Source organism: Phascolarctos cinereus, unplaced genomic scaffold, assembly GCF_003287225.1.
Source record: "Phascolarctos cinereus isolate Bilbo 61053 unplaced genomic scaffold, phaCin_HiC Scaffold_1;HRSCAF=81, whole genome shotgun sequence".
Taxonomy (NCBI): Eukaryota; Metazoa; Chordata; class Mammalia; order Diprotodontia; family Phascolarctidae; genus Phascolarctos; species Phascolarctos cinereus.
This window is the reverse complement of record NW_027555514.1, coordinates 69,549,971-69,576,485: the sequence shown is the minus strand read 5'-3', so window position 1 is coordinate 69,576,485 and position 26,515 is coordinate 69,549,971. Positions and strand designations below refer to the sequence as shown.

The 26,515-nt window shown below is 39.1% G+C and overlaps 1 protein-coding gene across 3 annotated transcripts in view; it reads left to right on the top strand.

Moving 5' to 3' along the window:
* The window catches only part of EPC1 (enhancer of polycomb 1), a 102,027-nt gene that overhangs the window by 13,836 nt on the left and 61,676 nt on the right, over positions 1-26,515 (top strand). For 2 of the 3 annotated variants that reach the window (XM_020990464.2, XM_020990463.2), the window contains exon 1: positions 19,601-19,898. The exons of the other annotated variant lie outside the window; for it this stretch is intronic. In XM_020990464.2, the coding sequence (XP_020846123.1) occupies positions 19,746-19,898 (153 nt within the window). In that variant the 5' untranslated portion in view covers positions 19,601-19,745. Of the gene's footprint in view, positions 1-19,600; positions 19,899-26,515 lie in introns of those variants that run through there. 3 annotated transcript variants of the gene reach the window in all.

Sequence of the window (26,515 nt, the reverse complement as noted above, 5' to 3'; positions counted from 1 at the left end):
GAGCACCTTATTTTCTCAAATAATTTTTCTTTTTTCCCCAGACATTTTTATTCTAAAATCTATGGGGATTATACCAGCAATTAGGCCATGATCTATCATCACCCTAAGATTAGTGTAAAATACTTCTATACCTAAAGGTGTTGATATACATGCACTAAGATTTTTGATAGGGAGATAATACAAAATTTTTTTCAATGTGATTTAGAGGTAGCATTTACATTTAGGATTACTTTTCTTTCCAAGTTTTAAGTTTAGGTTGGCACATATTTGCTCAAGGGGAGAAAAGATTACACAGGTATCACACTCTGAGTCGATTGCTCAGCTAGGGTGTGGAGTTGCTTTGCTCCTTGTCCAGCCTATTCACTGACCAGTGGCTATAGTTCATTGCCAGGTAGCTGCTCCTTGGTTTTAATCCTTTCCTGCAGTTGTGAGTGCTCTGCCTCTAAGCTATGAAAATGATTTGTGCTTTTAAAACCCCCAAGGTGTCTTTGTTGGCTGTACTTCAAAGCAAATGGGGAAAGAAGAGGAAGGCGGAATTTGTGGGAAGAAAACATTTTTTCTTGGTTTTCTTTAAAAAAATATGGTTATGGTAAATATGTGAAGGGGAGATATGAAAGTAAACTCTGGTAACTTGTCCCTGAGAAGTATGGATAGGGAAACAAAATACTTCCAACCAGACTTTGGCAGTCCTCTGGGGCTAGAGTAGCTGTCCATTCCTTTTTTCCCTTGAGCAAAAAAAGTCTTGCCATATTTTTCTGATCCATCTCTTAAATGATATCTCTTCAATATTTTCTATGTGTGTTGGGAGAAGGCTTGTAAATGGGATGATTTTACATTGTTTCAAAATAGAGATTAACTAAATTATCACCTTTACTTAAATAAAATTTCATCCCAAAGATAAATAGAGGATTATATTAAGGGAGTGTCTGACAATAAACCATAGATTAAGAACTAGAAGGGAAGCTAGAGGCTATCTAGCCCAACCTCTTCATTTTTCAGATGAAAAGACAGAGGCCCAAAAAGAGGTTAAGTGACTTGTAAGGACACCCAAAAGTGATAAAGGCAAGATTTAAACCTGGGTCCTCTCCCTGCAAAGTTACTTCATTGTCCATTGTGCCACACCTAAAAGGTGAAGTACTAAAGAAATGATCCCATCCCTTTAGAAACTGTTAGAACAATAATGCAGTCAGTCCAAAGGATGACTACGTAATAGTATGTCTTAGAGATTCTCCATCTAATGTTTTCTTCCTTCCAGAGCAAAAGTTGGTTGGTGTTTTTTTAAACCAGCAAATAAGAAATAAAGATAAGACTTCAAAAATGTTCAGTTTTAAATAGAAATTAAGTATGTACTGGAAAGGAAACTGTGTTCTTGAAATAAAAACCATAGAAGCCAAGAAGTATTGTCTTCACCACCAATCATGTGATCCTAGGCAAATCCCAATTTTTCAGTGCTTCAGATTCCCAATTATCAGGTCATAAAAATAGGTAAGTGTCTTTCTCATCAACCTAATGTGTAGATAAAATGAAATAACCTCTATTTAACATGGTTAGAGGTAAAATACTCTATATAAATTATAATTTGCAAGGTTCTTCTTCACTTTGATTCTCCCTACTACCTTGTTAGAAGAAAAGACATTTTTTCAATGAAAGCACACATGCTTGACAAAAATAGTGTTCTTTCTTGCAGGTAGGCACTGTACCATCCCAAAGGAAATTTGACCCAGTGTGTTGGGGCCTGGTCCTGGAGCAAAACTTTTTTAATATGGTCACTTTGTAGCTATATGAAAGGGAAAATATACAATTGTATTTTTTTTGTATCTAAACATGTGCATATTTAAATATTGGTTGACTAAATTGAAACTTAATTGAATCTAGAAAATAACTATTGCCTTTTAATATAAGCTAATTTTAGTAACTAGTTTGTAGATGGTTTTTCTTTTGATGCTTTAATGCTTTCATCTCATTAAAAATTTCAAAGTCTTTTTAAACACCATTGGATTTCCAACTTTATATATGAGGAAAGGAAGATCAGAAAAGTCAAATCATTCATTCAAGTTAATTGAGCAGGGAATAAAATTAGGACTCTAAATCCCATGCCCCAAGTCCATCATGCTTTGTTAGTAGAGAAAATGTAATCCAATTATGATCAGGTCTCACCTCTATTTGGTTATACTTTGGTCTAGAGAGTATCGGTTAAAAAAAAAACCAACTCGTAATTTTGATACTACAAAAGATTACATCAGTGTTGGTCCTCCCCATCAGTGATACAGATCGCAACCTTTAAGATAATTTTTTGTTGCGGTTGTAGCCATAGAGAGAGTGTATACATTTTAAGGACACAATTTAGAAATTTTAAAGTTAACTGAGTTAAATGAAAGAAACTTAATGATTTGCTTTCCTATATCACATAGCCTTATACTTTGAGCAGGATACCTTGGTGTAGATGCTCCCTGTAGAGCTCTTGAAATGTGTTCTTTTTTTCTTTTTTCTTTTTTATTGGTGGGGGTGCCCAGGGCATAGTAGAAGAGGGAGAATTAATAACAAGATTCTTTCCTTTTCTTCTCTTTCCACCCCAGTGTACAGTAAAGCTTTTTCTCTGTGGGTAGAAGGATAAGCCTGCTTGCAGGGGAAACCCCTTTTGAAAAGTTTTGCTTATAGGTCCAGAATTTAAACTGATGTGCATGATCAGCTTTATGGGCAGTGAATAGAGCACCTGGCCTGAAGTCAGGAAGATTCATCTTCTTGAGTCCAATCTGGCCTTAGACACTTCCTAGCTGTGTGACCCTGGACAAATCACGTAACTCTGTTTGCCTCAGTTGCCTCATCTATAAAATGAGCTGGAAAAAGAAATGGCAAACCACTCCAGTATCTTTGCCAAGAAAACCTCACAAGGGGTCACAAAGAGTCAGACACAACTGAATGACAACAACATGACCATCTCTATCCCTTTCTGCTATAGACTTTTGTCATTTTCTGGGACAGTGCAAGGATATGATGCTTGAGGAAACACATTCCTTTCAGTAATGTTAATAATAATGTGACAGGACAGTCTTGTTGACCTGATCCCCAATTAGCCAGAGCTACAGTTTATTCAGACTATTTTTCAGTGTAAGCTTTCTGTAGTTCCTCTTTTAGTAGGAAAGAATGAACTCCCTGCAGTGGTAGGGTCCCAATCCATTTCTCTAGGCCATCTAAATTTTTGCCTGTCTGGATGTTGCTCAGTCCTGAGCAATCCGAATGTATCTTGTACCATTTTTACTTTATACTAGGTAAGGATATTATACAAATAACCATCTGATAATTTTTTGCTTGAGTTTAGTTCCAGCAAGAACTTTGTTTCTGCAGATCAATGTGTATGATTTTTGTCATCCAAAAAAAAAAGAGAGAAAGAAAGAAAAAAGGAAAGGAAAGAAAAGAAGAAAGAAGGAAAAGAAAACAATGATTCCCAGGGTGTTTCAGAAAATTAGAGCCAAATTGATTGGTTAATTCTGGTGCCTGAAAGCATCTACTCCTGTTTCCTTTAGAAAAGCTCTGTTCCGGTTTAGCTTTAATTTTCTTATCTCAGATAGGTAATACTTCACTTTTGTAGAGCCCTTTATACTTCTTCAAGTCCTTTGGTATATATTATCTCAGGAATCAGAGCCAGGCAGAAAATTTAGCATACATTTAAATTGCCTAAATTAAGTTAATATTAGGGAGGAAAAAGGATATGAGGCCCAAGTCTTATCATTATTATAATTTATGGAAGAACAAACATTTGTTCTATGTCTTAAATCAGAAAAAAATATTATATTTAGGTAAAAGTCTTTATTTAGAATGTAGAGTTCTAGGGGGGACACAGACCCCCTAGAAAGTTATAAGACTTTGTTTGCTGTAAAGTACCTAGCACAAATACCTTATGCATAATAGGTGCTCAATAAACATTTATGTGTGAAGACATACTTTTAAAATCCTTCTCTGATGCCTCATCATAAAACAAGTTACCTTATGTTAAAGACTGTGCTACTGGAGAGTAAGCCCTGGCAGATCCTTTTAAGCTGAAAAGGCTTTGAGTATGGGGCTGATAACAGTTGATTGTCCAAGGACCCAGCTGGCTAAGTTCAGAGAAGGTCATCTCCAGGTTGGTAGGAAGTTGCTTAACTTTTCAGCGATAGTAACACTTGAAGACTGTCGCCTGAGACATAGAGGAAGAGCCACCAGCACTAATAAAATCACAGAAGCTTAAAGAACTGAGGAAAATATTTTAAAAATCACAGTAATTTGCATACTGTATTCCAAAATCTATAGTATGTGCTACGCTGAGTCTGCTATCGTTGAATCATTAAATCTTAGTCAGAATTGTACTTGTTTTGTCCTTGTAGGCCCAATGTAATAATAGAAAGGCAACTGTTTTTGGTATCTAATAGCTAATCAAGGAAAAATGATAAGACTTGAATTTGGCTCACAGCTCTGTTTCCAAGACATTTCTGCAACTTAAATAACTCTAATTCTCCCCTGATTGTTCAAGAATATGCATTCCTTGATTAAAGTTGGGGAGGTACAGTAGAGAGAATGCTGGGTTTATTTCAGAGATGTGGGTTTGAATCTCAGGTCAGCCACTTAACTATCCAAGTGACCTTGGGAAAACGAGTTTGCTGAGGCTCCCTGGGCCGCAGGTTCCTGATCTATAAAATGAGGAAATTGGACTAAGTGGCCCCAAAAGCCACTTTCCGCTCTAAAGCTATGACATTAGGGAAGAGTCTTATCTCTGTGCTCCCTCAGAATCTGGCCTGGAGTCAAGTGCCTGGGGGAGTACTATGGCTGTACCTAGGTGAGCGTCACACTTTATGTTGGGCCAGGTGAGCTGCAAAGTGTCCTAGCAGGTGAAGAAGTGGAGAATTGGCCCACCCAGTTTCCTTCTTTAGTTTTGACTGTAGACACCTGTAAACAGCTTCTGTTTTTTATATATTGTGCTAAAAAAACTTTCAACCATTAATGATCAGCACATTAGTAAATGGTGCCTATGTTGACATCATTTCTCAACCCAATTTTGAATATTATTGTTGCATCACTGATGGGTGTTGCCTTCACTAGGGACTAATAAATCAAAATTTAACTTCTTGAACTTAGTAAAATTTTACTTATGTTTATAATCCTAAATGTGAGGTTCTATAAATACCCCCTCTTTTGTGCTAAAGTTGTTAATGTTGAAAATGAAATAAACAAACTGTTAAGGTTTCTTATGTAATATCTTATTTGAGACTATAAATACCATAGAATGTGAAACCTACTAATGTGCTGATTAACAATAATTCTTACATGTGTAGATCAAATTCCTTTACGCTGAACTATAAGAACTTTTCCATTTTTGTTTTCTTATATTGACTATCACTTGGCATAAGTGTCTTCATACAGAAGTTAATACTTAAGTTGCACCTTAAAAGAAGGTAGCTATTTCAACAGAGAGATGGTAGAGAGTCTGTTCCAGAAATGAGGAACAGTGTAAGTAAAGGCATAAAGACGGAAATGAGCAGAATGAGAATAAAAGACAAACAGGAGGTCAGTTTCATTTTTGTTTTTGTATTCTCTCGCACTTAACAGTGTGTGGCACATAGTAGGTGTTTAATAAATGCATTTTGATTGATTGATATATTAAATGGGCCCAAATAATATTTGTAATACAGGATTTGTCCATTTCTTCCACGATACTCTGTTCTGAACATTCTACCCCTCTACTGGAAAAACTTTTCAGTGATTACCCATTGCCTAGAATAGAAACTTCTCATGATGAATGGCACTACCATGGTGCAAGGCTGGGAGATAGGCTGGAGCTAGATTGTGGAAGGAATGCAATGGCTAGTAACTGAAAGTTTTTGCACAAGTGTGGAATGTTCAGAACAGAGCATATCAATATTATTTGGGCAGATCCTGTGAACCCATGTAAGAACTGAGGCAGAATGAAGTGAGCAGAACTGGGTGAATCATTTATCCTGTAACCTAAATATTGGGAAATATGAACTATTCTGAAAGACTTAAAAATCAACTCAGTGATCAACCATAATTCTAGAGGACCAGTGATGAATTCTACATACCTCATGACAGAGTGGTAATGGACCAATGTGTAGAATAAGATAAACATTTTTAAACTTGACCGATACGGGAATTTGTATCACTTGACTATGTTTATTTGTTACAAGGATTTTCTTTTTCTTTTTACTCCCAGTTGGATGGGGAAAAGGTAAAGGGGAAAAATAAATGTTTGATCATTGAAAAATTAATAAAAATAAATAGTATTTGGGCTAAGTTAATAAACAGTCAGTCAGTCAAAAGAGCGTTGGCTAAATGGCTACTGTGTACCAAGCACTATATTAAGTGATGGAGATACAAGGGCACAAATGAGATCTTCCTTATTCTATTTTGGAAGACCATAGGTTCACATTTAAGCATATACAAAATACATTAAAAGATAAATACAAGGTAATTGGTAAGGGAGGCATTAGCAGTTGGGAGGATGAATAAAGGCCTCCTATAGCTATCCCTGTCTTCAAAGAACTCAGTCCCTAAGGAGCTCAACATGTTCTTTCTCCCTTTCAATATTTCCCATAGTAGGCTCCCAGCAGATGCTAAGATGTCAGTATTTGTTTTACAAAACTCTTTCTAGGGAGTATTTGGGGGAAAATTTGGGAGCCAGGACGATTGGATTGTATTCAATTGCTTGCTCCACTCTTGATAGATCCAGTTACGCTCTCTTAGGGAGACTTTCATCATGAAAAAAGGAGCAAAATGACTTTCCATGTGACCATAAATGAAGGCTATTCTCCCCAAACTGCTATAGATTTTCAAAAATTTACTCTTTCTACTCAAATGGAGTGAGAAGATTCGAGCTTAAAGTATATACCTATATTCAATAATTCTAGACTAGACTTCACTGTACCATAATGTACAAATGATCAATTGACACATTACTTAAACTGATTTTAAGGATAACTAGCAGAGAGGCTTTTTCATAATTTAAGCTTGCTACATTATAAGGAAGATGCTTTTATACCTAAATTCACAGAATGTCATGACATTGACTCAAAATTATTTCCCTACTCAAACCATAGTATTGTATCAAAATATATGATTACCTTCATTCTGAATCCCTTTCTCCCTGTCCCAATCCTAACCCAACCCCTTTACCCTTACCTTCTGACAAGGCTGGCCCAAACCTCCTTCTAGGAAACTATACAGAGGATGATAAGATTTAGATATGGTAAGGGACCATAACAACGAATGTTCATGAATGATTATCACCTGATTTTATTATTCCTCTACTTATGATACTTTCATCATATATTCAATTTGTACTATAGTTATGTGTCTTTGATGATATATATCTTGGGAAAAGTAATTTTTAGTAGGTTCCTGTGTGTATATTTTGTTAAGGATTTTGTTTCATAAGAAAACTTTATCTTTAAATGACTTAAATGGCATAAATGACATAGTATCAAATTTGTGAAAGAGATAGATAGCACAACTAGATGACAGTTGCTGTCCTAAAAGATCTTGACACACTAGAATGATCAACTAAATCTTAATTGGATGAAATTCAGTGGGTATGAATATCTCACACTTCCACACACAAAAAAAAAAATCAGTGATACCAGCACAGGCTGGTTGAGGGTGATATGGGTCAGTAGTTCATTTGAAACACATCAGGTGGTTTGGTGAACCATAAGATGAGTACGTCTCAAGAACGTCAAGTATACATTAGCATCCAAAAAAGCTAGGGCAATCTTAGGCTGCGTTAAAACAAATGTAGGAGGTTAAAAGGCCCGTTACCACTACCTTAGGGAGACTTTTTTAAAAAAATAAACTTATTTTTTATTGGAGGCAATTGGGATTAAGTGACTTGTCCAGGGTTACACAGCTAGTAAGTGGTTAAGGCTGGATTTGAACTCAGGAAGACTCATCTTTAGGCCCAGCACTCAACCCAGCGCACCACCTAGCTGCTCCTCTGGTACTCAAGCCTATTCCCCTTGGTGGAATCTGCATTGTGATGCACGTTTTAACAACCTGGGGTCTTCTCCATGCTATCATGAGGGTCAGGCTCTAGTGAAGCATAGGCCCATATTCCAATGGAGCTTTAATCTCTTTAATGTAGGACTTGCCCAGGATCACACAGCTAGTGTCAAGTGGCTGAGGCTGGATTTGAACTCAGGTCCTCCTGACTCCAGAGCTCCAGTGCTCTATCCACTGTACTACCTAGCTGCCCCTTAGTATGACTCTTGTTACCTACTCAGGAATAAGTAGACTATTCTTTGCCCTGTGAAGAAGCTATTTACTTTTCCACCTCCATACCTTCACTCATGATGTTCTCCCCCTTTTTGCTCTTAAATCCCATTAGCTGAAAGTCTACTAAGTCCCTCAGTGTGGGAGAGTGGTAAGAACCCCAGGTCTCCAGTCAGAGAAGCTGGATTTGAATCTCAGCCCTGCTACTGCAGACCCATACATACATGGCCTCACCTCAATTTCCCACATTTTCACGATGAGGGAGAGGAACAAGGTGATCCCTCAGGTTCCTATGATAAAGTGTTCCTTGATGCCCTTCTGTCAATAATACTTTCCCCAATTTAGCACTGTGTTTTATAACACATCACTTCTCATATAATATTATTTATTCATCTTGTATAGTTATGCTATAATGCCTGGAACATAGTAAAGGCTTAAGAAACACTTGTTTGATTTTTATTTGTGCTGTTGTCTCATTCCCTCCTAGAAGGATTCCAAATTTCATGAGGTCAGGTATCATGACTTGTCTCACCCTTGTATCTACCCCATCACTTAGCATGGTGCTGTGCACACAGTAGTCACTAAATAAAGTACTTGCTGAACTCAGTTGAAAGAGGTGTGTAATAATATCATTGTCGTATGCCCAAGACAGATGATGTAGGTAGTATTATGTTTAGGTAGAAGTGACACATCTTCAGAGGGGTATTGATCAGCAGGAATGGGTCCAGACGAAAGTGACTAGATTTGATGGAGGAATTCACAACTATATTGTATAAAAATTGGTTCAAAGAACTGGGAATGTTAAACCTTAAGAAGTAAAGACTGGGGCAGCTAGGTGGCGCAATGGATAGAGCACTGGCCCTGAAGTCAGGAGGACCTGAGTTCGTATCTGGCCTCAGACCAAACACTTGACACTTAATTAGCTGTGTGACCCTGGGCAAATCACTTAACCCCAACTGCCTTAAAAAAAATGAAGACTTAGGTCTTAGGAGAACATAAGAACTGTCTTTTAAGCATTTAAGAACTATCATAGGCCAGAGGTATTGGACTTATTTTCCTTGGTCCAAGAGGTATGAACTAAGAGTAGAATTTGTAGAGAAGTAGATTTCATTGTGACAGAGGGGACAATTACCTAATAATTAGAGCTTTCCTAAAGTGGAATTGGTCTCTTTTTTCCCAGTCAGAGTTGCCAAAATGTTCTGCCCAAGGCACAGGTCTGACCATGTCACTCCTCCCCTCAACAATCTTCAGTGCCTCCCTATTGCCTCTAAGATAAAACATCCCGTGACTTGGCTTTTAAGACATTCTGCAATCTAGTTTCAACATATCCTTCCAGCTTCGTTTTCTGTCACACTCCTTTATATACTGTATGTTCCTGCCAAAAGGGACTGTGTGGACCAGACATTTCAGCTCTTTCTTCCGTGCGCTCTCCCCCATTTCATCTTTCTTTCGTGCTTATTCTCTTCTTTCAAAGCTTACTACCTAAAGCAAGGGCTCTTCACCTGAAAGGGGGTGGGAACAGACTCCTCAAGGAATTCATGGACAGATTTCAGGGAGTCCCATGAATGTGGATGGGAAAAAATAGCATCTTTATTTTCACTAACCTATAACTGAAATTTAGCATTTCCTTCAATCATAATTTAAAAAAAAAATATTCTGAGAAGAGGTCTATAGGCTTTACTAGACTACCAAAGAAGATCATGCTCAAAAAAGGTTAAGAAAACTGCTGACCTAAAATGATATCTCCACTGTGAAACATTCCTTCATCCCCAATTGAAAGTATTTGCTCATTTTTCAAAATTTCCCCATTACTTTGGATCTCTCCTTTGCTTCCCAGTATCAAATGTTACCTATGTACATGCTGCATCCCTCCCTTATTGCTCTGCCCATCCCCACCCAAGTAGCATATGAGTTTCTTGTGGGTAAGAACTAAGTCTTCCAAATAGTAGGTGCTTAGTAAATAGTTGTCACGTTGACTTCTCTGCAGTTAAGTCACTGATGACCATCCCTGGCTTTAGTGATTTCGTACTGTTGATGGTCTTCTACAACCACTTCCATGCAGGTGACTCTCAAATCTTTTTCTAGGGCTGAGATCTGTTCTGAGTTCTTACCACCCCAAACTTAACACATTTGAATGAAACTTCTTATGATTCCCTTGAAACGTGGTGCTCCTTTTGTTGTTATTTGGCAAATAAATTCAACAAATTGTGGCTTCCGCCTTCTCCTAGCCTTAGATCTCTGAAAGCATTGATTCTTCCCCTTCCTTCACATCTCATATCCAGTCACGTACCACGTCCCTCCAATTCCTCCCTTATACCTTTCACATCTCTCCTTCTTACTCTGTGCCCACTGCTACCATATGAGAACATTAACTTTCACAGGCCTCAGTAGCAGGACCAGTTTCTGAACAGGTCTTTCTGCATCACTTTTCTCCTGTACTCCCAACTCACGCTTTGTATGACTGATAGACTAATATTTCTTATGCATAAAGCTAGTTATGTCGCTCTGCTCAAAAAGTTTTAGTGACTCAGACCTCAGAGTCCTCAGAGGCTAATATTCTTATTTTGTAAATTAGGAAACTGAGGTCTAGCAAGATTATTCACCTTGCTTAAGGTCACGCAAGAAGTAAATAAACATCATAGGCAGGATTTGAATCCCAAGGAATGGGTGAATTTAATTCAGATGATCACTACATATGCTACTGTGGGCAAGAATCCCTTAGAAGAAATGGAGTAGCTCTCCATAGCCATTTAAAGGGTGAGAAAAGCAGTACTGGGTATAATCTCCAAAATGACCAAAAGATATCTATCAGAATCCAAGGCAAACCATTCAGCATCATAATAATACAAGTCTATGCTCCAACCACTGATGGTAAAGAAGCAAAGTTGATCAGTTCTGTGAACACCTAAAGCATCTTCTGGAAGTAACACACACACACACACACACACACACACACAAAAGATGTCACATTCATCATAAGGGATTGGAATGCTAAAGTAGCAATTAAAAGATAATTGGAATAATAGACAAGTTTAGCTTTTGAGTACAAAATGAAGCAGGACAGAGACTAATAGAGTTTTGTCAAGATAACTTGCTGGTTATAACAAACACTCTTTTTCAACAACCCAAAAGACCACTCTACACATGGCCATCATGAGATGGTCAATATAGAAATCAGATTGATTATATACTTTGCAGCCAAAGGTGGAGACGCTTTATACAGTTGGTTAAAACAAGACCTGGAGCTGACTGTGGATCAGATCATGAGCTTTTTATTGAAAAATTCAGACTTAAATTGAAGAAAGTAGGGAAAACCATCAGACCATATAGATATGACCTAAATAACATTCCTAATGACTATGAAGTAGAAGTGATGAATACATTTAAGGGACTAGATCTGATAGGTAGAGTACCTGTAGAACTATACACAGAGGTTTACCACATTGTACAGGAGGCATCAACAAAAATACATTCCAAAGAAAAAGAACAAGAAAGCAAAATGGCTGTCTGAAGTTTTACTAATAGCTGAGGAAAGAAGGAAAGGGAAAGGGAAAGGATAAAGGGAAAGATATACCCAACTGAATGCAGAATTCCACAGAATAGCAAAGAGAGATAGAAAGGTTTTCTTAAATGAGAATGCAGAGAAATAAAAGAAAACAGTAGAATGGGAAAGATGACACATCTTCAAGAAAATTAGAGGTATCAAGGGAACTTTCAGGCAGAAGTGGGCATGATAAAAGACAAAAATGGTAGGGATTTAACAGAAGCAGAAGAGATTGAGAAGAGGTGGCAAGAATACACAAAAGAACTGTACAAGAACATCACCAATAACCATGATGATGTAGTTACTGATCTAGAGCCAGACATCCTGGAGAATGAAGTGAAGTGTGCCTTAGGAAGCATTGTTAACAATAAGGTTAGTGGAGGTAATAGAATTTCAGATTAGCTATTTAAAACCCTAAAAGATGATGCTGTTAAAGTGCTGCATTCAATATGCCAGCAAATTCGGAAAATATAACAGTGGCCACTAGATTGGAAAAGATCAGTTTACATCCCAATCCTAGAGAAGGGCAATACCAAGGAATGTTCAAATTACCAAACAATTGTACTCATTTTGACATGCCATAGCAAGGTTATGTTTAAGATTCTGCAAGCTAGGCTTCAGCAATATATGAACTGAGAATTACCAAGAGAGCAGGCTAGTTTTTGAAGAGGCAGAAGAACTAGAGACCAAATTACCAACATTCATTGAATTATGGAGAAAGCAACAGAGTTCCAGAAAAAAAAAAAACTACTTCTGCTTCATTGACTAGGCTAAAGCCTTTGACTATATGGATTACAACAAAATGTGGCAAGTCCTCAAAGAGAGAAGAGTACCAGATTATTTTACTTGTCTCCTGAGGAACCTGTATGCCAGTCAAGAAGCAACAATTAGAACAGAACATGGAACAGCTGATTGTTTTAAGATTGGAAGAAGAGTATGACAAGGCTATATATTGCCACCTTATTTATTTAAGTTAGATATAGAGTACATCATGCAAAATGCCAAGCTGGGTGAATCAAAAGCTGAAATTAAGGTAGCTAAGAGAAATATGCAGACCATTCCATTCTGATGGCAGAAAGTGAAGAGGAATTAAGAAGCTTCTTGATGAGGGTGAAAGAAGACTGTGTAAAACCTGGCTTGAAGCTTAACATAAAAAAACCCTAAGATTAAAAAAAAAAGCACACCTAAGATATTGGCAACTGATCTTCCTGGCAAACGGAGGGAGAAGAAATGGAAGCAGTGTCAGATTTTATATTCTTGGGTTCAAAGATCTGTGCAGATGGCAACTATAGACATGAAATTAGAAGACGCTTCTTAGAAGGACAGCTATGGCAAATCTGGACAGATACTAAAAAACAGAGATGCCACCTTGCCAACAAAGGTCCATATAGTCAGAGTTAAGAGTTTTTCTAGTAGCAATGTATAGCTGGGAGAGTTGAACTATAAGGAAAGCTGAGAGCTACAGAATTGACACTTTAAATTGTGGTGCTGGAGAAGATTTTTGAGAGTCCCTTGGACAACAAGGAGATCAAATCAGTCAGTTATTAAAGAAATCAATTCAGACTGTTCACTGCAAGATCAAATACTGAAGCTGAAGCTTAAATACTTTGGCCACATAATAACATGGCATTCATTAGAAAAGACCCTGATGTTGGGAAAGATTGAAGGCAAAAGGAAAAGGGGATGGCAGAGGATGAGATGGATAGATAGTGTCATGGAAACAACAATCATGAACTTGGACAGACTTCAAGAGACAGGAGAGGCATGGGATCACAAAGAGTTGGACACAACTGAACAAATGAACAACAATAACAACCCCCGACTCAGAAACCAGGACTGTCCACAAGCAGACATTCATTTGTCTGTCATTCAAGGCCCTCCACAATCTCATCCCTTTACGTTTCTGTATTTATCTCATACTACTCCCCTTAAACATATTCCAAGGTCCAGATGAAATAGATTATTCTGCCTTCAAACACAACAGGCATTTTCTTGCCTCCATACTTTTATTCACATTCACTTGGAAAACTCTCCTTTAGTTATTCACCTGTTGATTTCCTATCTAATGCATATGCCAACTATGAAACTTTCATGAAACTTTCCTGATGTCCCCTTCCAGAGATGATCTTCTTCTTGGACCTTTATTTTGTGCCTCTATAACTTACTTGCCATGTAATTACAGTGCATTATGGTCATTTTTTTTTGTCTCATCCTATAGTATGCTGTTAGCTCTATGAGGTCAAAGACAATGTCTTATATAAACTTTGTATCTTTAGTACTAACCACTGGACTCTGTACATAGTAGGTGCTTAATAAACGTGTGCTGAATGAATGACTCCTGAGGTCTGTTCCAGCTCTGAGATTCTGTAATTCTTTGATTCTTGAAAATGAAGATTGTTTCCTTCAATTTCTTCATATTTAATGCCTACCTAACCTAGTGGTCTGCATGCAGTAGGTTCTCAATAAATGTTGTCAACTGATATTAATTCAATATAACATAATTATATAAGTCAGTATAATAATTTTTAAATGTTCCTACTAATGTGCCTGATTTTTAATTTTTAACTTTTAGTTTTCAAAGACACTCTTTTATTTTTAATAAATTAGCCATTGGAATTTAATTTTTTAAAAAACTCACCAAAAGCTCTTTTATCAAATACTAACCAAAGCATTAAGAGAAAGGTAGTTCTACGGAAAGTATGATGAATTTAGGGTCTAGGGATCTGAGTGTGAATGCCACTCTGGCGTTTAGAAGGTATATGACCTTGGAAAAGTCACATCTTTGGGCCTCAGTTTCCTCTTCTAGAAAATGAGGCAGTTGACCTCACATGGCCTCTAAGGTCCCTTCCAACTCTAAAGCTATGATCTATGAAAAGCTGCAACCAAAATATCATAATGCTTTCCAGCCAGCAACACTTTAAACTGTTGGTTTCACTTGGCAGACAAACGGACATGGAGATCATAACAAAAACCAAGACTATTTTTACTAATTGAGTAGTACCATCATCTCAGTCAATATTCAGTTGTGGGGTTATTTTAATGTCTCAAATTACTGTCTCTGTACATCTCACTATTCTGCCTCATCAACTACACTTAGAAATATCCCCATTAAACATTACTACACTGGTCTTAACCTCTATCAAGCTTCCTTTTCATCAGTTTCTTTCCAGCCTGGCAAGACAGGGATAAGGTCATATACCAATTTGGGTTTTAAGAAATTAAGGTTAGACTTGGAAGTAGTGGAAAATACCCAATCACTTCTGATTTTTTTGTTCTAAATTTTAGTGAAGATTTTTTTCACTGGCTTTTAACTTCACCATAACTTTAGTCTTCAAGTAATATAAAATAAAGTGATTTGTGTCTATAGAGTTTTTTATCTCAGAGAAACTCAAAGCACTTTGTTGATACTAACAATTAATATAGACACTCATAGCCGTCCCATGTATTTTTCCTCTTTAGAAAATTAAAAAAAAAATAAGACCCAGAGAACTTAATGATTTCTCCAAGGTAACACTGGAGACTTAACTATAATTAAAATGTCTTAGAGTAGCCCCATGACCCTTTTTAAAAGCATTTTTAGGAAACTCCAGTTTGGGTAAATTTGTTATGATTATTAACATTATTCTTGAATAAAATGTGAAGCAATAAGTTAACTGCCTTTCCTTCAAATGAGAACTTATTAGAGTGCTTACTACTTTACTGTCACGAAATGTTTTGTGACTAAAGTGCTATATTAACTTTTTAATTTTAGGAGCATCAATTTCCCTAAGAACTTTTTTTTTTGAAGTGGAGGAAGAAGTCTACATTTTCACAAACTGATCTATGGTGGAATTTTAGAGATGAAGGCATTTAAGGGGCAGCTAGGTGGCATAGAGCACCAGCCCCAAAATCAGGAGGACCTGAGTTCAAATCCAGCCTCAGACCAAACGCTTAACACTTACTAGCTGTGTGACCTTGGGCAAGTCACTTAACCCTGACTGCCTTAAAAAAATTTTTTTTAAAAAGAGATGAAGGCATTTAGATTCCCATTATTTAGGGAAAAAAAAGATATCCTAATATTTTAAGATCTTATTTTCCATCAACTAGGATTTTATGAATACTGATGACATTTAAAGTGTGTATATATGTAACATATGCTTACATATATGCACATCAGTTGATTGACAAGCATTTAGCAAATGGCTGCTGTGTACTCAGCACTGTGCTCCTGTGCTAGATGTTTTGGGAGAATATGGCACCTGCCCTCCAGAAGCTTGTTTTATTCTAGTTGCAGATATAAAACAAATCAACTAACAAAGTTTTGTACAACTGACTCTACAAGTAATAGGAGCTCAGAGATACAAGAGATTACTAGTCTTTCATTGAATTTTTAGAGCTGAAAGAAATCTTGGAGATGAAATGCAGCCCTTTGATAAGGAAACTAAAGCCCAGAAAAAGTCATTAGTTCATGATGGAGGTTAGACTTGAAATGAAAGGGAGCATTTTGAAAGGGAAACCAAGGAAGAAAGAATGGGGGATTGCTAGAGGTGAGAGTGAGTGCAGCAATGGCAATGAAATGTAGCAATGAAAATAATGTTGGATATTAGAGCAGGATGTCAGTAGGGAGCCACTGTGGGTATTTGATCTGAGGAGGAACAATGAAAGTAGTATTTTAGGAATATTAGAGAGAGAATATAGTTGGATGGGCTGGCAAGAGGACCAGGTAGAGATAGGGAAAAGAGTTAGGAAGTCCATTCTGGACTAAGTGGGATGAGAGTGGGACAGGAGAGAATGAATTGTATCATGAATTGTAGATACATTCTGAAGAAGTAAGTGACAGGACCTGGTAATAGATTGGGTGTCTGTGTAAGTGTTGTAAGCACGGTTATATGCTTATATATGTATATGTGTACATATATATGAGGGTATTATCTTTAGGTTCTGTTGGTTTGACTTTTTTTTTTTGCTTTCCTTGTTCATTTAATATTAGCAGAAATCTCAGTTTGGGAATAGAATCTATGTTTCAGGTTTAAAATTTTTTTTTCATAACTTATCAGGATTATCACTTAATCATCTGCCATTTCCTGTCCATTCCCAGTGCTATTACCTGAAAACAGACCCTATTCCATTAGCCTCCTAACTGTTCTCTCTTGTAGCCTTCCATATATACTTCAGTCTCTCCTATATACCACTTCTCAATTTATTCTTCCAAAAGGATAGCTTTGATCACATTAATCTCTTGTCAAAAATGCCCAGTGGCAACCAAATAAAGTCCAAATTCCTGATATTCAAGGCTCTCTGAAATTGGAACTAACCATCTTTGTTTTTAGCCTTACCTTCAAGTAGTTAGCTAAACAAACTGTGCTCTAACAAAATCAGACCTCTTGCTTTTCCCCAAACATCCATTGCTCTCTTCTTCATCAACCCTTTGCTTATGTTGAGCCCTCACCCCCGCAACTCAACCTATTGAAATCCTACACATTCTTCAAAACTAAGCTCAAACACTACCTTTTCCATTGAAGGTTTTCTTCGCTTAAAGTGATTGTTCCTTCCCTTGTACTTATTATTGCCTTGTGTTAAATGTTGTATTCATCTCCCCTACTAGATTGTAAGCACCTTAAGGTCAGAGACTGTGTGTCTTTCATCTTTGTATAATATCTCACATTTATGTATTTACAAGGCATTTTCATCATACTAATTCTGTAAGGTAGATAATACAATTATATCCATTTTATGGATAAGGAAATGGAAACAGAAGTGATTTACTCAATCACAAGGTGTCTTTCTACCTTCTTGGTGCCTTTGTATTTTAAGTAACACCTGTGGTATATACTTGGGAATCAGCAATAAAATCCTCAGTGGGTTGTTGTTGTTTTAAGGAGATTTACCTGTCTAAAGGAGTTGTCACATTTGTTTCTGGAGGAAGAAGGATTTTTGTACAAAGTTAAAAGAAACCTGACTCTTCTTTCACAAGTTTGTTGAATCAATCTTCTTTTATATTAGCATCCTCACGTTGTAGGCAAGTAGTGGATATTCCTGTCCCCAAGATGGGCTAGAGCTAACGCAAGCCACTAAATAGCAGTTTGCCCATTTGCCCTTGTAGTTAAGGATACTGATCGTATTTATTTTTTATGCGATGTGGGATGTGTACCCTGGGGAGATGGACTGATCAAACATTCTTGTTGAGTGAATGTTTGGGATTTTTCTGCAAGACCAATCAGCCCAGACTAGACTGTTTCAAGACATTTCAGTGGAAGGAGCTGTTGGAATACCTATTTCAGCGTCTGGAATAACCCTTAAATGACAAGTTTACATTCCTGTCCCATCTAAATCCTTCCTGCTAATAAATAATTAAATGCCCTCGTGTTCTTGTTATTTTAGTTGGAGAACCTGCAGGTTATTTTACTATCCTTCCCACAACTGGTATTTGTTTAATGCTCATAAAATGTTTTAGAAGAAAGATGCCTAAATGCCAAGAGCGACTCTCAGTCACGGCTACTTTGGAAACAGCATTTTCTTCTCCCACCAACAGGAAATCAGCACTTGACAATAAAGTTTTCGGGACCAGGAAAATTGGGGGAGTGGGTCGTTGCTTTTGCAAAGATTAAATTCCTTGTGAAAGTTACCTTGTTAATAATTTCCTTCCCTCCATCCAGTTCCGGGGGCGGGGGGGGGGATGGGAATGTGTGTCTGTCCGCCCGTATCTACAGAATAAAATCAAGCCTTGCTGTTTTGGGGCCGAGGTTGATATTGATGTACAAGCCCTGTGGCTGGGAAACAGCGATTAAGTGCTATGCTTGGTGCAGTACCAGGTTAAACTATCTCTTTATTAGCATCTACCTTTGTTAGTCGTTTACATGTTATCCCCCCTATTAGATTGGGAGCTCCATGAGGGCAGGGGCTGGTGTGGTTTTTCTCTGTACTCGCAGTTAGCACTTAATGCATGCTTGTTGACTTGACTGACTTAATGACCGTTTCGTTGTAGAGAAACTCTAGAGTTGTCTCGGCGCGCGCGCCCATGTGTGTGTTCGTGTGTGTGTGTGTGTGTGTGTGTGTGTGTGTGTGTGTTCACTTGTTTGTGTGTGTGCTCGCTCCGCCACCTCCGTCGCTCCTAGCTTTTCTCCCCGAAGCCCCCCCCAAATTGCTCGCCGGCTCGCCCCGGCGCCCCGGCCGCTCGGAACCGTCGAGCTTTTGCAGGCTGCCCTCCCACGGCAGCGGCGGTCGCGCTCCCCCGCGGGCTCCGGGGCTGGGGGGCGGGCCGGAGGAGCGGCCGGGATGGCAGGGGGCCCCCCTGAGCCCGGCGGCGACCGGACAGAGCGCCCCTGCGGCTCTCCGGGCAGCCTCGGCCGGGAGCGGGGAGCCGGGAGCCGGGAGAGGGGCGTGTGCGGCGCGCTGGAGGCGGGCGGGGGAGCCCGAGGTCCCGGCGGCGCGGTCCCCCTCCAGGCCGCGTCGGGCGGGAGCGGGGCCTGGGGCCCGGGGCCCGAGCGGGGGAGGAAAGCGGAGCAGAGCAGAGCAGAGCAGGCGGCGGCGGCGCCGGCGGCGGCGGGAGCAGCGAGGAGCCGGAGTCGGAGCCGGAGCCTGAGCCTGCCAGGGGAGCAGGGGTTGGCGGGGGCGCGCGCAGCCCGTGCCGGCGCCCAGCCTCGAGCCCGCGCTCCCCCCCTCCGCCGCGTGCCCGCGCCGCTGCGCGATGCAGTGTGGGGAATGGCTGGGGTTGGCTGAAGAGCGCACAGTGGAGTTTTAATGTCCGCCATGTTGGCCATGGCGTATTGAAGAGAGCGAGGGAGAGCGGAGCGGAGCGGCACAGACACCCACCCTCCCGGCTGCTGTGAGGGCCCGGACGGCGGGCTCCACGCTCCGCCCCTCAAGTCCCCGGCAGCGGCAGGCGAGTGGGGACCGAACCCCGGGTTCTCCATGATCCCGCTGGCCGGGGCCGTTTCCCCAGAGCGGAGAGGTATCTGCTGCGCCTGAGATGAGTAAATTGTCGTTTCGGGCGCGGGCGCTGGACGCCTCGAAGCCGCTGCCGGTGTTCCGCTGTGAGGATCTGCCCGATCTGCACGAATACGCCTCGATAAACCGGGCCGTGCCGCAGATGCCCACCGGAATGGAGAAGGAAGAGGAGTCGGTACGTGTAAACTCCCCTGCCCGACCCACCGCCAGGCCCCGCTCCCCCTGCTGCCAGCGGCGGCGACGGAGCAGCCAGCCCCACACAAAATGGCCGCCATCTTCTCTTCCCCGCCGACATTCAGTCGCCGGCCCGGCCTTTACCCCGACTCCCTCGGCCTCGACCCCCGGCCCGCCGCGGCCCCGCTGGGCCCGCACCGGCGCTGCCCACCGTCCCCCCATCCCCGGCCGCTTCCACCCGGGACCCGCCGGGTTCGGGGGCCCGAAAGGCACAAAGGGGGTCACGTGACGAAGCGGCCGGCAGCCATTTTGTGGTCTTTAGTTCTTGGGTTGGGCCTTGTGCAGCGAGAGAGGGGAACGGGTTGGGGGGGGGTGCCGAAAGGGGGGGAGCGGCGAAGGAGCGCCCGCCTGCAGGCCTCCCGGCTCGCCGCTGGGTGGCGCCGTCAGGTCGTCGGGGCCCTCGCGCTGGGCGGTGCGCTGGGGGATTTTGCTCTGCTTTGACCGGGAAAGCATTTCCGTTTCTATGCAGCTCCCACGTGGGGCCTCTCGGAGGCTCGTGTTTACCGCAGGCCCCTGGAGCTTCTGTTTATTCTCAGGACCGACTGCGCCCCGCCACGTCCCGTCCCTGAGAGCCCCTCGCAAAGGCCGGGGTTCCGCGGGCTGGCCTTAATCAGCCTGCCCGGAGGTCGGTTAGATCCGAGCTCGGGACCCCGGCCCTGGGTCGCCTGTTCCCTCCCCAATTCCCGGAGCGCTGCGGGTAAAAGCCATGCCTCCTTGTCCTCGGCCGAGCCTCCAGGAGGAATGGGCTGCAGGTTTGTTGGGGCCATAGGGCTTCTTCTTCCCCCCGGGAGGGGGGCCTGCCGCTCTGGAGCCCGGCCAAGGCATCCGAGCTCTCCGGAATTGCGGGGACCCCTCGCGGTGGGGTGACTGGCCGAGGGGAGGAAGGACGAGCGTTTGGTAGTGGTGACAAGGGCTCCGGTGGGGCGAGTTGCTGGGTTTGGAGCATTCTACCTTCTGCTGCCTACTTACAATTTTTGTTTTTTGTTGTTGTTTTAGGCTAACATAGAAGCACAGGCAGAGCAGAAACTTTTTTTTTTAATAAGTTGGGTCTAACGGGAAGCTCCTAGACTCTTTTTATCTTTTCTGCTCTTTTACCCCTTCCCCTCCCCCTCTTTCACTGCATAACTTGATGACTTCTAATCCTAAGGAATTGCATACCTTGGTTTTCAGGTACAGCCCACTTAAAACAGGGTGCAGTGTATTGACAATTCCAGGAAATCAACGAAGCACACATACAGCAGTTTGTGGAACAGTTACCCAATTAGAACACAGTACTTTTAACCGCCTCGTGTATTATTGTACTGTAATGCTTTTCTTTGGTACTGTAATATAAAATATTTAAATTGTATAGTAGTGATTACACATTGTAATGTTACTCAAAAAATAAAAACTGATTAAATTGTTTTGGTTGCTTAGCGTATTAAAGTGAAATAGTTGTATAAGTTGAATGTTAACGTTTTTTGGAAGGGAGTAGTGTCAAATCTATCAATTTTTCATATACACTCAAGGAGCCAAGTGTAGTGTGAGGCATCAAGCTCTCACTTTCAGCACCTTATCTGTGAGACAGTACCTCTTTAATTTTTACTTGTGTTAACTTCAGGGTAGAATAGTGCAATTTTTGTTTTTGATAAGTGATTTTTAAAAAATTAAAGTTCTTGTGACTGCAGCATCTTGTCTTTTTGTTTTATTTTTATTTGTATGTAGGCTTTGAAAATGATCTGATGTGGGACGGGATTAGTAGATACTGGTATTACACCTTTTTTACACATAAGTAGCTCTGTAATGGAAGCAAGAAGAGAGACCCTTAATTGCTTAATTTGCTCCATAGGTAATAATGCTTTTAGGAATGTCTTACGAATTAAATTTAGGCATTCCCAGGAGTGCCTCAGTTATGCTTGTCTTGAGTGTAACTGCTTGTTAAGTTGGCAAATATGTTTGATTTTGCATTTAAAATTTTAAGTTTATGAGGGAAATTACATCAGTTGCAACGTGCCAGTATTGTAGATTTGATCTGTAGCATATGCATGATTGAAAGCAAATTCTGTTTACCATTTAAATTATTTTTTCCATTTTCAATTCAAAATTTGCCTGGTTTCGCTCATCAGACAATGGACCTTAAAATACAAAGCCAAACTGAGGAGGAAAGACAGCCATTAAAAGAAATTTTATATTGGACATACTCTTTATCTTCAGATCTTAGTAATTGGTTTCCATATTAAGCCTCTAGACCAAACACTAAGGGATAAGCTTTTATCTTATACCACAGAAAACTTTCCAGTTCCTTTAAAATATGGGGAAATAAGATAAATCTTTCATTGACATCTAGTTTCAGGGTCTTTTAGATTCTACAGGTTGAATTGAATTGGGACCCTCCAATTTTATGTTCATGTCAAGATAAATGAAACTTAAGATAGATTTACTTGGTAATCTGAAAACAATTTTGTTTACCATTAAGCCTATCAAAAATCTGTCACACTAGGACCATAGTACTGCTGCTGTAAATGTAAGCAAAATGATTCCAGCAAATATAGGTCAGTTAAATACACCAATATGTTATAATAGCCATGCTTATTAACAAACACTATTTGGTGGGAGTGGAAAAAGATAAGACCTGGAAGTGAGTTGTCTTAATTTAGCCTGATCTTTTTATCAGAAGAACTATGGTCATAGCTATTCTTTTGATTATGATGGGGTTGAAAAGGAGCCTCAGTTTGCAAAGGAATTGGTTTCAAAGGATGTGACTGAGTCATCTGGGTGGACCAAGATGACTGAATTTAGAATTACATTTATTACATAATCATCAACTGGATAGAAATATGGGAACAAATGAAACCAAACATATTATTACTCTACTTTTGAGTAGGGAGTTTGGTTTGGCAAGTTCTTAAATCAAGAATTTATGGACAGGTAAAAGGCTTTGTGTTTATGGGATCTTTTTTTCAGTTTATAAAGTTAGTATTTTTTGAGAAGATCAGAATAAAAACTGAATATTTGAACTCTTAAAAAAATACAGTTAAAAATTGGCTATTTTATAGTCTGAATTAGGAAGCCAACTTTATGTCCCCAAGTTTAAGGACGATAAAATTAGTGCATAGAATTAGGATGGAGAATGGTGGGAACAGTTGTTTTCTCAATGAAATTCAAGAATGGTTTTTTGAAAACTAAGCTATTTTGTGATGGCAATTCCAGATCATAGAATCCTTGAAGTATTTTTAGAGCAGGAAGGGACCTTAGAGATTATCTCCCAGATATTTACATCCCTTGAACCCTCTCATTTAATTGATAGAAAGACTGAGGCCCGGAGAGATGAAATTACTGGTTCAAGATCATATAAGTTAATTAGTACTATTGATTTCCTATCAAACGCTCTTTCTACTATATGATGAATTTGAAAAAATAAACTATTCCTCATCTCCCTTCAAATTTTTTTTGGTTACTCAGCCCTTGCTTAACCATTGTGCTACTCTGTTTGACTTTCAGTACACCCCTAATTATATTTGCATATGTTGTTAGAGTGCTCTTACAATTTGGTGTACTTCATTTATAGAGTTGTATTCTAGAAAGGTTCTGCAAATTGTATCATTTTTTCCTCTTGATGTTAATTATAAAATTGGTACAAATTCATCTCTGATAAGAATTGCTATAATTTAGTGTGAATTTATTAATTTTGTATTTTTTAAAAATTGGATTGTACATATATTCTCTTTTAGCAGAACTTAATAACAGTTCAAGAATGAGAGAAATAACAGCTGGGTTGATTTGAGGTTGTGGGATGGAAACTAAAGTGGTAACGTCACATTTGTGCTAATTAGTTCAGCCTGTACTTAACACCATCACCAAGACAGTTAAGTTCCAGATAATAGTGACCCCAAACTTCAGTCTGCTCATGCTATTCTTCTCCAGTATAAGAGTTCAGTTGAACTCTGGTTCAATTCTGGTTACTCTGTGAGGATCACAACTTCCAAAAAACAATAAGGGGAAGAAATGGAAGTAATCACCTGTTAATATATTTCTAAAGTGAGAGAAATCCTTATTTGTAGTAAAGTATCCTTAATTTACTAATCCTGGAAAAGTACGAAATCCATTTTTCGAATCTTTTTCCTTGAAACAGACCAAGAGAATCTAATTTTTAAAAGGCAGTACTCAAGTGTTTTTAAACAAGTCTTCTGCTTTTTGATTTTTGAGGAAAAGAAAAACAAATTTTTTGAGGGTAGAAGTAGAAAGCAAGTCCTGGTCCTGTGATCCTTTACCAAAAGATAAGCTTTATATATATGTGTGATTCCAGCTATGTAAATAGTAAAAAATCTGAAATCAGTAACTAATCCTTGGCCTAACATTAAATGCCCTTCATAATCTGATACCACCCTATGTAGTCTGCTTTATCTTATACTCTTCCTATCCATAGAATAGGTTATTTTTCTTCTCCCCCAGCTCCTAAATTCTTGTCATCTTATTTTTTTAGTATGATCTGTTTTGTTCTTATGCAAATTTCAGTTTATCAAAATCAAATTATAAATTCCTGTCAAACATGAAATTAACCAAATTTTAGGAACTTGGTACTATTTTATTTTAAAAATTATTGGTTTTATATATTTTAACTGATTAATATGTTTTGTTCTGCTGAAACAGACTCTTGAACAAGCCCTCCTACAAAGTACATTTCCCAAAGTTAGTGTGTCTTAGAAACTTCATTACTATCATTTGGTTTTATATCTTATTTATTTTTAATATATCCTTACACCTTTCCTTCGCCTGCTGTGCTATCCCATCTAATAACGAATAAAAAAATGTCAGTTAATGTAAACGTTTTGGCCGGCACATCACCTTTGTCTCATGGTAGATGAAATGTTCCACGTGCCCATTCCCTCAGTTTTGCAGAAAAGAGAGGGCGGTCTTCCTTGTCTTGGGGACTAGCTTTGTTATTTATATTTGTACAGTTTCATTATTTTCTTCCCATTTAGGTGATTGTAGTTATTTATTGTTTTCCTGATTGTGCTTTGTCAGTTCATAGAAGTCTTCCAGTCTTCCCATGCTTCTGAATTTTTCACATTCATAATCTTATGAGAGCAGTAATGTTTTGTTGCAGTTTTAACTATTCCCCAGTTGCAGGCATCTACTACTTTGTTAATAGTTCTTTGCTACCACAAAAAGTACTGCTATGAATATTTTAGTGTAAATGGGATCTGGGGTTTTTTTGCCCTTCTTGGGGCATACGACTAAGCCTTGGGACCTCTTGGTCAAAAGGTAAGCACATCTTAATTGGTTTCCAGAATAAGTGGGACCAATTATCACCACCCAACAATCGTGCATTAGTGGGCCCACCTTTCCACTACCCCTCCTACATTCACTATTCCCATCTTTTTGACACCTATGCAAATTTTCTGGGTGTCACGTAAAACCTGAGTTGTTTTGATTTTTGTTTCTTTTGTTTGTCATTTGGAGCACTCTTTCGTAAGGTTGGTTGTTAATTATTTGAACATCTTTTTAGAACTGTTCATATCTGTTGTCTGCTTATCCTTGGATGAATGACTCTTGGTCTTTCCTATTTCTTGGTTCCCTTAGAATTTTTAAATTGGTGTTGGGTATGATGCAAAGATATTTCCCCCCCAGTTGATAGTTTCTCTTCTTGGGCCATTAAATTTGTGCAAAAGCTTCATTAAATTGAACATCCTAGTTTATCTTCCATTTTTCTATCCTTTGGTTAAGACCTAAGCCATAGCTGTGAGAGGTGTTTGATCTGGATCTCTTCTAATTTTTTTTTTATGGTGTGACCTTTAATATTTATATTAAATATTAATTTCTTGATAACAAAGGAGGGGTGTCTTTTTTTTATGGCATGATAACATTTACTCTTGTATATTTCATTCCTTGAGCAATAATATTCCATTACATCCAGATACTAAGATTTTGGTGCACATTTTGTTTTTATTACACATAGTGCTACTGTCATTTTTTGTATTTATGGATCCTCTTCTTGTTATCTGTAGTTTCCTTTGGAGTGTATTATACTTAGCAGTGAAATGAATCAAAGGGTAAGAACAATTTAGTAAGTTTTCTTTCATAGTTCCAAATTGTTTTCCAGAATGCAACAGTAGCAAATGGTTTATGACTTCTGAAAGCCCCTCCATGCTAAATTTTCCAGTCTTTGCTAAATTGATGGTAATGAGGGAATCTCAGGGTTGTTATCTGCATTTCTCTTCTTATTAGGTGGTTTTGGATAGTTTCAGATAATTATTGTTGATTTTTTAAATTTGTTTTGGAAATTCATTTTTTTTTTGGCTAGGCTGTGGGCTTAAATGACTTGCCCAGGGTCACACAGTGAAATTTTTTTTAAACTTTGATCTTGTCTATTGAGTGGTATTTGACCAAAATTTTTGTCAGATATTTAATGCACAAATTTTAAAAAATGTATGTATTTATGATCTTTTTTTAATACCTCTATGAATTCTTCCCTTAAATATGATTTGGAAAACTATAACTTTACATTCTTGAATATATTTTTGAGATATGACTACGATTTAGATAGTTTGTTCATTTGGATTTTTTCTTGATATTTTA